Source organism: Coccinella septempunctata, chromosome 1 (genome assembly GCF_907165205.1).
Source record: "Coccinella septempunctata chromosome 1, icCocSept1.1, whole genome shotgun sequence".
NCBI classification, from domain to species: domain Eukaryota; kingdom Metazoa; phylum Arthropoda; class Insecta; order Coleoptera; family Coccinellidae; genus Coccinella; species Coccinella septempunctata.
In genome coordinates, this window is record NC_058189.1 from 46,537,557 (window position 1) to 46,551,362 (window position 13,806).

Here is a 13,806-nt window from a genome sequence, read left to right on the forward strand (position 1 = left end):
ATTTTCCCTGATGAGATCTTTGATTTCTCTGGGTGTATCACCGTGTGAAGGTATCGGTGCTGGTCTCGTTATTTTCTTTGTGCTCTTTTTGTAGGCATCTAGTAGGTATATTCTTTTCTAGTTTATCAACGGCGCTTTCTAGGTCTTCCGGTGTGTTGATTGTTGGTATTTCTTTTACCTCCGATTGTATCAGATGGCTATATTCAGTCCAATCGGTGTATTCTCTTGTTTGCATTAGTTCTCTTCTTGGCCCTTCTCCTATTGTTAATTCGATGGAGTTGTGGTTAGAGGTTTCGTCCCACAAGGTCTCTATCGAGAATTCTCTAGTGATATTTTTCATAATTGCGATATCAATTATATCTGGTAAATATGAAGACTGACTATAGTATGGTCTACATTTATATACCTTTGTTCAGTGGTGCAGCCAAGACTTTGTTTGGGGGGTGGGTTTGCACCAATGTTTGTACTAGAAAAATATTTGAAGTGTTAGTATCTTTGGGGGGGAGTTGCCCACTTCCCTTTTATGTTCGTTAGAAATTTGTTTTCGTTGTTTATTGTATTTTGTTTTGAAACAAAACATTTTTAGTTTTACACAGAAAGAATAAAGGTTTTTTCATTTTTTCAATGGTTCTAGTTCTGATTTCACAGCACCTGTTGGTCTCAGGACTCAAAAACTGTGCAGCCACAAATTTTGGTGAATAGGCCAATCGATAGCAAAAGGATCATAGAATCTATATTATAAACGCCAGCCCGCTCGCACTGATACTTCGAATCTTATTGCTAAAAAACCTCGATTTTTGATCCACTTCACCCCGTTTGACGGTATCTGTTGTACAGGGTGTTTCATTGGGAAACGGAAATACTTAATAGGCGGATATGTGACACCGAGGTAGTTCTGGAAATAACCACATTTAGTGGCTCTTACTGCTTCGTAGCCGAGATACAGGATGTTTTATGAATTTTGCTCGTTTCTTCCTGAGGCCGTATCAGATGAACCACCCGGTATATTTTCTTCATATTGGGCAAAGGTGTTTCCGATTAAAAGCTCAAATGTATCATTCAATATTCGCAAGGAAAATCCAGGTCCGGGTTAACAAAAAATTAGGAATCATTTGAATCCTCGAAATAACACCCTGTAGATCGAAATTTTGAAAATATGCTTCAATATTTGAAAAGACCATAAGAAAAGTTCCTTAATGCACGCAAAATAGAATCGAAGCATATGAAGGGATTTATCTCGAGAAAACTGAATGGCACATCTGTTGCTGGGTAAGGTGCGATATGTTTCGTGTTATTCTCGAAGTATTTTATACGATGTACAGAAAAAAATCCAAAGCGGTCGCAGATGTCCTAGTGATTTTTTTCGGCAGTTTGTTCCCATCCACACATAATAAACTAAATATATATATTACAATGTAACACTTTCGGTTATGGCTGATGGCCTTCTTTTGCGAGCAGTTCCTCACAGATTCTCCAGATATAAGGCGGATGCTTGGTATTCTACTTTATACTAATTTGACGAGCTCTTCAATCCTAAATTTCCTTGTTGGTCTCCCCTACTACTAAATATTGCATTTACTAATAATAAGGATAAATTCAGATGCATACCACCCGCCGATATGAATATCAACAAGTGTTACGATCTGAATTGAACTAGCCAATTTGCCATCGTCAAGGCCCCAAATGAAGTACGCTCCATCGCATTTTGATTCATTCAGATAGTAACACTTGTTGATATTCATAACGGCGGGTGGTATGCATCTGAATTTATCCTTATTATTGTATTCATTGCCTCCCTGTTTACGCGTGATCATTCTATTATTATTGCATTTACTATCGAATGGAAATTATTAATCAAGTATCTTTTTAGCAACTGTGGGCCAAGGTTTCTGCATGATCGCCATAGCATATTCAGGTTGCAACAGTATGATCGCATTTATTTTCGTAGGAGCATCTGCTGCGTGCCATGGTGCTGTATCCACTGGAGTATTAGCAAGCATTGTTGATAATAGTCCGAATTATGCAAGTGAGTAAAATGGGAGTAAATATGTTTCACCCGCTGTACAAATCATTCTATTTCAGGTATCGTATTAGGCATAGCAAATTCCCTGGTCTGCTTCAATGGCTTTGCTACTCCTGCACTCGTTGGATACTTCACAAACAACAACGTGAGTAAATAACCAAAAATTATATTGTAGGACTTCCTTCTGTATTCTGAAAGTTGAAACGGGAATTTTTCTTCATAATCTCAGTACTTCGATAGGAATATATCAATAAAACTTGAATAGTGAATGAAATTTTGGGTTAGAAAATCAGATTTTAGGGGCGAGCTCTTAATCAATGGAATCTCTTCTTCCAATCAAAATCTCCAATCTCGGGAAAATTATAACTCACGTTCTGTGGACAAATGTTATGGCGAAGTAGCGTTTCGCTGGAAAATACGTTTCCAATGAAGGCTACCGTTTTTGTGCTCACGAGTTGGCGCCTCTGTAGAGTGAGGTCATATATCTATTATACTACTAGCTGACCCGGCAAACGTTGTTTTGCCATATAAATAATTTCCATGTTGTATCATAAAAAAATAGAAATTAAAAATTTTGTCTAAAAAATAAAAAAAAAATTTAGGGGTGGACTACCCCTAACATTTAGGGGGATGAAAAATAGATGTTGGCCAATTCTCATAGATAGCTGACCCGGCAAACGTTGTTTTGCCATATAAATAATTTCCTAATGATTAAATTACTAAAATGGCTATTAAAAAATAAGGGTTGATCGTAGAAGGGTGAAAATTGAGGATTGTATGTATTTTTGTATGTTGTATCATAAAAAAATAGAAATTAAAAATTTTGTCTAAAAAATACAAAAAAAAATTTAGGGGTGGACTACCCCTAACATTTAGGGGGATGAAAAATAGATGTTGGCCGATTCTCATAGATAGCTGACCCGGCAAACGTTGTTTTGCCATATAAATAATTTCCTAATGATTAAATTACTAAAATGGCTATTAAAAAATAAGGGTTGATCGTAGAAGGGTAGAAATTGAGGATTGTATGTATTTTTGTATGTTGTATCATAAAAAAATAGAAATTAAAAATTTTGTCTAAAAAATAAAAAAAAAATTTAGGGGTGAACTACCCCTAACATTTAGGGGGATGAAAAATAGATGTTGGCCGATTCTCATAGATACCGGATAAGCACAAAAAATTTCATCAAAATCGGTCAAGCCGTTTCGGAGGAGTACGGTAACGAAAACTATGACACGAGAATTTTATATATTAGATTATATAATAGATATATGAGTGAGGTCCTTAACATAGACAAACTAATACTGAGTTCGTCTACCATGACGGGGACTTATCATTTCACAGATGTACAAAATGTACGTTGAATGGACTTACACTAACGTACAAATTCTGATGGCCAGAAATGTTGTCGTACAGAAAAGTACTATTTCTGGAGGCAGATATTTAGATCCAGATCTGAACATCCAACAGATATACAATCATGGATAATTCACCAGATTTGTATATCCAGAAGATGCCCTATAAGGGACGTATATGGATGTTTGTCCAACATCCCTTATTTGAAGTACAATTGACATCCATGCAACATCAGTAAATAATCCAGAAATGTACATCCATTGGACATCCATATAAGGTCCGTGGACGTTTGTACTTCATTTGGATATAAAATGGACGTCCATTGGACGTCATGTGCTGTATGGGGATAAATAGCGTTATCCCATAGATAACACAGAACACAGGTCACAACTTTAATTTTGAAGACGTCCAAATATTAAATAGGGAGCCTTATTTAAGTAATCGGCTAATTTTTGAAATGTTAAAGATAAATGTTCTTGATTCTGTAAATTCTAGATCTGATTTTCAACAGCTCAGCTGTTCTTACTATTTCTTATTGAAAACAAACAAACAATTACGAAATGAACGATGAAAGTTATAAAAAAAACAATAAAATTAAAATTTTCAGCCCCTCTAAATTCAACTACTCAGTCTTCGGTACGTCATATGCAAGCGTCTACCTTTTTTACCCTAATTTGTCTCCAGTCCACCGTTTCTTTGATTTCACCTTCGTCTGTCGACATACAATCTGTGCATCGGACGGCATCGGTCGCTTTGTTTTGTCCCCGCATTTTAATCGTCTTATATGATTCCTTTTACACGAAATATTGAAGATTTTTTGCATTTTTGAGTGATGATTTTTGAAGATACAATTGCTTAGTCTGTGAGTACATTATTTATGTACTTTAAACGTATATATTATTTTTACTTTTAGTCTTCGAAATCTTTTAAATTGTGTAATGTTTCATGTGTCCAAATTATGAAAAACCATCTTTTTTGTGATATTTTTTCTAGTCAACTTGTAGTACAGCACATTTTTCCTTCTTATTTGTAAACATCTACAGAATGTTGAACTATGTTTCTCTACAAACTTTGTAGAGCCCTGAGGATGGAAATAAATTTTTTCGAAACGTCGGCGAACAGAGTATCGTTTTCCTGTATATCTCTTTGTTTCTACACCACTAACCATCTCGAAATTATTCTCATTAATCCTGATACACCCACTATAAAACTGCAGATTCTTCGAAATGATCTGACACCTGAGCCTCATTGCCATTTGAGATGGTGGGGTTTGCACCCCACTTAATGGAATCTGATTGTGAGCAAGAAGAAATTGCAAGCAATATCTATGTCCACCATCAAGAACAAATCAACCTGCATTGGTTTTTTTGATGGATGTCGATCATAACCGAATCCGCTATTTGCACCAGTATGAGTTATTTATTCATCACTTCACGAGTCGCGCTGTTACAATAGCTAGATTTATCTTCAGCCACTTGAAGAAGTTAGTTTGATAGCAAAATACGTGTAGTGGTGGGAAACTTATCCCATATTGCAAATAATGTAATCCAGAATTCTCAGTTTACGACTAAAGTTAGTTGACGGTGTCTCCTAAAGCACGTATTCGAAATCGAATCATATATCTTCCTCAACACATTCTTCTATCTCTCGAAGTTGAGGTGATGGAGCAGAAAACACCTTATGTAATTTGTCAACAATTCCTCATACTTCCCATTTGGAAATATCGTCCAATTATTCACTCGATTCAATAGTCAAATTAATCTTATTTGACGAAATTTTGTATCATTTACCATTTCCGAGATTTAAATGATAGTGGCTTTTCGTGAGAAAGCATTGTTTACCAGAGGGTTAATTTTCACAAAAAGGATATCATGATATTTCCGCCAAAAGCTAATTCGTTTCCTGTTTTCTATTCAATGATATTTCGAATTCATAATAAAATTTGAATCTCTCCTGTACCATATCGAAATACCAAAATAGAAAACCCAATCTCATAATTATATGCAGGTAAATCAATTTCTATCAATCAAGTACATATCAAAAATTTGATAGTATTGATATGATACATCATCGAAACTCCACTCTTGCATAAACCTCATATGCATAACCTCATAACACCCAATAATGTTGAGTTATGAGTTGCAATTACTTCCGTTTCATATCAAAGTAGGTACAGAACATCGCTTTCGAATAACGCCCCATCACTATACATGATATATTATCATACAAACTCAATTATCGAGAGTTGCTTCTACAGTTTATTGCATTCGTGTTGTTCTCAAGATAACTTCGAGTATAGAACGGAATTGTCCTTTTCATGTACTATGACTAAAACTTCAATTTGATATACTGCATTCACATTTATTTTAGCAGTCGGTTGGCCATGAAATAGTTTTCTCAAGTTTTTGTATCTAGAACGGAGTAAGGTTGGCACTCATGAAATGTCGTTAATGTCATAACGCCGTTGCCAAAACTAATATCAATTTCTATTACAAAATGCCGAAAGTGGTGGCATTCGAGAATTTTATGTTTGAGTGAATTAATGCGAAAAGTTTACTACAGGATTTTAGATGAATGTCATCGTAGAATAAGTTCCCGAAAATTGATTTTTCTATTTTTCATTTGACTTGTCCTATACATTGTAAATGTCTTAAGGTACCAATAAATGCCTAATTATTATTATTATATCAATGTATTAAGATGAACAGCCACAAATACGTGCCAGTTGTCCTGTCGATTGTTTATTCATGTGAAATTTTTGTTCAAAGGTGAAGTTCATCTTGATTTGAAACTTCCTTTAATTCCTTTTACTTATATTGAAGCAAGATGATTATTGTTGAAGAATTTAACATTTTTGTAATTATCTGTTAATTCCTTCGGGAGATACCCATTCCCAACCACTGCATCATATGCATTTCATCTTCGGGTTAATATTTTTGAAATCTACAAGTGATGTAAAGTATTCAATCTTTAGCCAAAGAAGATATCGAACATTAACTCTCCTCAAGCTAGTGCATATTATGATATTTTACTGATCTCTTGTATTTTCCACGCAAATAACTGGATTTGGTATGCCTTCAATCAGTTTGTCAAACTTCAATTATGTTCGTCACATATTTTCCGAAGAGATTCTACATTATGATAAAATAGGTAATAACAGAAACTTTCATGTAGAACGGGCAACATAGCGTTGATTTAAAACCCAATAATGTTTTGACAAGCGTCATAACCCCACATTTTCGTACTATACAGAGTGAAATGTGTCAAATTTCCATGGTCAACCGACTGCTAAAATAAAACTGAATGGAGTATAGTAGGTACAATGTGATAATGTACAGGGTATCCCAAATTCAATGCGCACTGAAAGCATCTCAGGAACTGTAAGACTTAGAGAAAAAATCTTCAAGAATCCCCAATCTCTTTTTTCGAAATAAAGAAGCTTTGCCCAATGCTTTTTATTTTTCATGAAATATTCTTGGAAACCATATGTCAATAGTTGGTCAATAGCGGCGGACAAATGTCATTTAAATGGGGTGTAATACCCTAGATTTTTCTGGAGGAACCTCCAGCGAGACGGGGTAAGCCTATCATTCGTCTATAAAAAATTTTTGATCATTTTCTCATCTGCTAAATCCATTCTATAAATTTCAATTCTACCTTCGAAAGCATCTAATCTTGAAGTGTACTCAGCTCTTATGTGGTGACAAATTCAGAGGAGAGTTTAAATATTCTAGTTGGAGTAACCAGAGGACGTAAGTCCAAGGGAGAAGTGAATTCAATTACAGCAGCCATTATGCATATCAAATTTAAACAATAGCATTAGGCTTCCCATTAGCGTGCATTAATCTTGATATTCTATTATGAATCGAGGAAACAGAAACGGTTTATTGTCGCTTTCTGTTCATACTATGATTGCACTATTATTCACTAGGCTTTAGGTTAATCTCTTATAAGTTTCTGTGTTGGACAGTTCTCGTTGACGTTAACATAAACTCCACACCTCATCTGCGAACTCATTCTCATTCAGGAAAATTAGGATAATTTATACCCTATACTCATGTTTACGAATTATATTCGATTTGAATATATCAAATTATAGTGTTCAAATGTTGGTATTGTTAAATATATGGGTTCTAAAACAATTAGGGAATCCAGACCACGTGACTTTCAACTGTCAAATATGGCGCCTGGTTGGCAAGCAGAGATTTTTGTTTCACTTAAATTTCTTAAAAAAATGGTGAATATCATTATAGATAATGTATATACACTAAGGTCACGTTCTTATTCATTCAATATATAATTTAGATAATGTTTTTTTTGCCTTGCATGAATTGAAATTCAGTAATTATGGGTTTCGTGAGTTCAGAGCATAACATCATTGGTGCTTTTTCACCTAATTCTCTTCGCTGTTTTTTTTACAAAACTTGTGTGGATCCTTTTCATTATGTAGGACCTTTTGTCAAATAACACGGGTCAACACCAAATTTGACTTTGACTGCAAAGCATAAAATTTCGATAGTTTAGATCCTAATTAGACGAAAAAAAAATATATGGCATGAAAAAGTTTGCTTCTGTGTTTAGGAGACTGATTCAACTCTATCATTTACAATAACTACAAGCAACATGTAGAGCCCATGGCTTGTCTTGATTCCAAACAGGAAAGTCAAAATATGCTTCATAGGCTTCAGAGAGAACGTGAAATATCTTTAATTCGTATTTCACGTCACAATTATAATAAATTGACCACATATAAAACAAAATGCATCAGCATCATATTTACACTTTCTTGACGACATTTTGAAGTTTGTCTGGGCTTGTAAACAACACCTTATCGTTGTTTATGACTCGAGTGCGCACTAGTGATACTTTGTAAAGGTAAACACCCCACTCTCATCGCGCGGTTTTTGAATTATTAAAAATTATAAAAAAAAATGAAGAATGAGTATTAATACTATAACTATCACAAAAGCAAACTTTATACCAAAAAAAGGTATTTTCTTTTCGTTTTTGTTCATAATTAACCGGAAAATCCTAGTATGAACGTTAGGACAAAGAACGAAAATTTTTTTGTAGAGTCGTGTAATCAAAATATTAGTCTCTATAATTTCTTCATTGAATTAACCATTTTGGTGTAAGTATCGTTCGATTTGATTAATGAAAATAAATCATGCAAACTTGTTTGCACTGTATTCCATTAATTACTGAAGTACAATAAAATTTATATATCTATGTATATGTTTTTAGTATAGTAAATAAATGCAGATCAACACAATAGAGTTTCTCTCAAATATTTTTATTATTCAAACATACGTCAATTTTACTAATGTGAGTAACATTTGATTGATAGAACTCAGTACTGTTGTTGATGTTGATGAAATGTGAGGTTCTAATTCTGGAAAAATAGCTGCTTTGATGAATTTATGATCAAACTCACAATAATACTTCCACAAAAAAACATTATTGATATTGTCCATTAGTCACCGAGGAGTGTTTTCAACTTTCTTTTCTAAGTCTTCTATTTTTCTGGTGGCAAAGTTGAGCTGCTCAACTTGTGTACTTAACATGGTCATTGTCAAGTCTGTTTGTTTAGCACAGCCTCTCAATCTGCTTTGCCCTGCTTGCTCTGTATCACCCAAATCACTTCCTTCGATACACTAAAAAATGAATAGAAAATTTTACATATTTTTAATAAGTTAAACCTTTATAAAAACGTATTCGAAAGAAATCACTGTATATTCAGTTTCACTTATAGGTATATGAATACAGACACATAGATATTCTTCTTAGGTACCTACCCGTTATGAAATGTCTGCTACATACTCCTTGGTTCCTAATAATTGATTCAGTTAGATCTTCTCTCTTGAGCTGCTAACCACATATCCCTTCTTCGTTAATATGTAGGTAATGCACAGATTTTGTCACAGTAGGTATACGAAAAAATCCTTATGGTACCGATCTGCACGACTTCCACAATTAACCATAATACTTGTTACAGGCATTTTTCTTTCGGAATAAAACTTAGTTCTCACTATTCACTATATATATCAAAAAAACTAAACGATATTTAACACCAATCAATGTCAAATATTGAGAAAAAGCTTCCAAAAGTTCCAAATTACGAAAGGTAAACAAACGTTGTTTGCCAACCAACCGCCATATTGAAATATTTTGACAGGTGATTGGATTGCCTTATAAGTAGGTACTACCTTCAGCTTTAGGTTATAAATTAACTTTCATTTATTTATTTTACTCCATTTTGACGTTTGAAGGCGACATTATTCAATCCATAGCAACAAGAATAAGTTGACGTTTATCCATTCAGTTAAAATTTCAATTATGGAGAGTAGACAGAAGGAGAACGATCACCGTACTAAAAATGTGTCCCCGAAAACGGGGAACGTAGGCTAGGAGTCGCTGCGATCGCTGCGTTTATCGATAATGGGTGGGGATTATAGCATCAATTTTAAAAGAACAGCCTTTTTTTAGGTTATGTGTCATCGTGGTTTTCTCTGAATTATATGCAATAAAATACAAGTTGACTACGTTATGAGCTTTATTCATTCATAATAAATGACGAAATCAATGAAATTCAAAAGAAATCACTGATCGAAAAAATTTTACCTACGTTTGTTTATCATTGTTTATTGAAAACAGGTGTGTTAGTTGGTTTACTGTTATCTTTAAAATTATATAAATTCGCAGTGAGGAGTAGTACACATCAAGACAACAAAAGTTAGCAATCTCAGATTTAAAACTTAGGTATTAGAGTAGATTCTGTTTCCAATACTCAGCTGAGAACCGTTATAAACGATATAATATTATGTTATGCCTATGCCAACAAAATTCTTCAAGAATATCTACTTCTGAACCATGTAGTTTCATTGATTAGATATTCTTATTCAGAAGAGTCCACTTCTCACGAGGGATGACAATTTCGATTTCGTTCATAATGAATTCATCATCTTTTTGATAACTTCATCGCAAAAGTGCTCTTGATACACAAATTGATTCCGAGTCGATTCTCGAGGTGAGGTTTCTTCCAATTTTCTCTCAAAAATGCACTCGGAAATTTTATTCTCCTTTTCTTTCCGATGCCAAAAAACTCTTACACTAGCGCACTCTTCAACATTTCACCATGGTTGTTTTCTTATCAAAAATTGAAAACAATAATATTCTAATCATTTGTCACCAGGAAGACAATTCACTCAGCCAACTACAATTGGTTTAAATCAAAATTTCGCCATCCCGTGATGGTCAGCGCGCCTGTTGGCAAAAGCATGAACTACCCTATTGGTACATATTTTAGGGGACTAAAAATCTATGGTCTCAGAGCAGCGATCGTTCTACTTCTCTCTACTCTCCATAATTCACAAGTGAAATAACATGAATATGAACGGATAAATGTCATATTGCTCTTGTTTCTATGGATTGAATAATGCCTTAGAAACAATCAATAATTCTCTGGAAAGTGTTATCATTTGAATCCTAATCGAAATGGAATGAAATTTTGTTCTTTTCAGGAAGAAACATTCATTTAACTCACTTGTTGTAAATAACTAATTATCTCATTTCGACTTTTAAAGACGACGATAGTCAACCCATGGCAACAAGGGTGAGTTGACGTTTATCCCCTGAGTGAATTACAATTTTTTTAATTCACTAATGTAACTATTGACAACTCACTCTTTGGAAATTTTTCTTTCCATACAAAATGCAGCTAGGATTCATTTTAAAGTAAGTTTATTGTAATTTTATCAAAAATTCAACATTAACAGTTGTCATTTAAGTCAAAATTACAATTTCAAAGAATTCCAAAATGAAACTGAAAACCTGCATCTCCTTAAAAGGAAACACGCTCAGTCGTAATAGCACAGGTGTTTGTGGACTTCTCAGACCCTGCAGAGATGATGATTTTTCAGTTGACATCTTTGGCTTTCTTATTATTTCTCCAGGTAAAAAATGCCATATTTTTTTTCGAAACACTTATAAAAAATTCTTTGACGGTTTTATAATTTTCATTGACACTTGAAAACAATTAAATAAAGAGTGCCCTAGCAATAATCAATTCAAGGGATATCTTACTACTATTTTAATTATAAATAGGATAAGAAAGGAAACATTTTAATGTGAGATAGAGAATACCCAGAGGATCACGAACAACCCTCATATGTAGTATCTAGCAAAGATTATAGAGTTAGGTTACGCTATAATCTTTGGTATCTCGGAGTTCTCGATTCTGATTTACAGGGTGTTATACAAATTTGAATGGAAACCACCCTATCCCCTGAACGAAATCACCGATTTATCCGAAATTTGGAATGAAGATAGTTTCCATGCGCTTCCAGAACACTGTCAAATATCATTCGATTTGCAGGACCGTATCACATAAATTTGGACAGTTTTTGAAAGTTCGCGGAATCACCCTGTACAATGAATTTCATGATTTCTTCGACAGCTGCGTAAACTGTAACATTCATTTATTCAATTCGTCAAATAATATTTTATGGCACCATCCAGGTTGCCGAGACTCATTTGTTTTTCTTGATAGAGACAATAGCTGTTTCTCTCGTGTCGATATTTAACATCCTATTCATCTCATAACGAAGTGAATTTTGAATCTTTATGAATTTAATCAACTCATGGGGAATGCAGAAGAACACTATCTACTCAGACAAGAAGTGCGGGTAGAAATCCAACCGACAGCAAGTAGCCGATCGACATCAGGGAGCCGATGAGCGGCCCAGACCCGACGATCACAGAGAGCCCTACAGGGTGAATTGTCCGATTCGACTGATTTTTCATTTATTCATAACTTTGTTATGGACTGATCAATTTTGATGAAATTTTTCGTGTAGAACGATATGATTATGTACTTTCAATTATTCCAACACTTTTTCAAAAATACTGGGTGCGAATTGTGTTAATTTCAGATTAATTTTGCAGGCTGAAAAAACACCCTGTACATTCCATTCTCAATCATTCGCTACCTGTTTCAGATTCTGCCATAATGTGATAATACTCAGTTTTTTTTATTTCAATTGGCCACCAACTACTTTATGAATTTTAGTACTGAGCTTTATGAGGAGGCTTAGTCTCATTTGTCTCCTTTGATTAGCCGCCCTTGCTGAACAGCTTCATATGTTGCATACCCATAACAGGGCTGCCATATTCTAGTTTGATTATAAAAAATTCGATTCTTGAATCATTTTTATGGTTTTCAGGTGCTCAAACGTTTCAGATTAAGAGAGTCTGTCAAATATTTTTCAAGGCCATGAATTTTTTTTCAACTTAGTCAATCGAAGAAGATAGCTGACACATGCATCATGAAGTATATTAGAAAATCTAAGAAAAACATTCACTTTGTATAAAAGCAATTCACTTAAATATTGTGATAACACTTCTTTCTTGTGTTAAATGTCACAATATGATTTGAACAAAACACGAGAGAGCATTTTTTAGAGGTTATCAGTTGAAATTGATAAAAAAAACATTTCAAATGCCATTTGTTTTCATCTACTTTCCCGGGAACCAAACTGAGTGAATGTAAATGGAAAAGGAAGTTGTCTTTTCCCGGGATAGAAAAATAACTATTGTTAGATATCAACGCTTTTTACCAGATATAGGACAGAACTGCATATTCGTCTCCTGAATATTCCCGATGACTTAAGATTTTGTTTTGTTTCAGCAAACCATATACCAATGGCAGAAAATTTATCTGATCTCAGCTACAATACTCATGGTTACTGGAGTGCTCTATACAATTTTCTCCTCGTCCAAGTTGATGGCGTGGAATGACGAGCACTGTAACGAATTAAAAGAAGCTGTCGAATTGAGATACGTTGAGGATTCAAAAACAGAAACATGTAATGACGGAGAAGAAGAAAAAATGTTGAAGAATAATTATAGGGAAGAGAGGAAAAGTTGAAGGTTTCGATGAAAGTCAAATGTAAAAATTAGGTAGAAGATTATTGAAATAAATTTGTGAATATAGTGTTGCATTTTTATTTTTTTTTGGATTGGAGTTAAAAATATGCCTTGCACGTTTTTTTTTTTGTTAAATTACATATATTGCATATATACCTATGATATTTTTTTCAGTTGCTTTCTACTTTAAGAGTATTTTGTCCAACTTTTATGATGGAGGAATTACGTTCGCCAATGTAATATAGTAATTTTGAAGGATAAGGGTTAATAATTCAACTTTGGGAACTCACCCGAAGTAAATTTTTTTTCGTGAAAGGTAAAGAAACTGCGTTTTCTTATAAGATAACAATTTAGATCTCAGTATTTCATGAAATCTATCTTATAATATTTTGTGAAATCGATTATATTTATATTCTCTATGCTCAAGTTGGTATTTGTTACGATTATATAACGAATTATACTTGCTATTTTTTAATTATTAAGATAACGTGCATTCTTTTTC

The 13,806-nt window shown here is 33.9% G+C and overlaps 1 protein-coding gene across 4 annotated transcripts in view; it reads left to right on the plus strand.

Annotated features, from left to right (window-relative positions):
• Positions 1-13,371, plus strand: part of LOC123319985 (sialin) — a 58,907-nt gene extending 45,536 nt beyond the window's left edge. For all 4 annotated transcript variants that reach the window (XM_044907107.1, XM_044907099.1, XM_044907117.1 and 1 more), the window contains exons 8-10: positions 1,871-2,026; positions 2,083-2,168; positions 13,066-13,371. In XM_044907107.1, coding sequence (XP_044763042.1) covers positions 1,871-2,026; positions 2,083-2,168; positions 13,066-13,305 — 482 coding nt within the window. In that variant the 3' untranslated portion in view covers positions 13,306-13,371. The remainder of the gene's footprint in view (positions 1-1,870; positions 2,027-2,082; positions 2,169-13,065) is intronic.
• Positions 13,372-13,806: the final 435 nt, after the last annotated feature.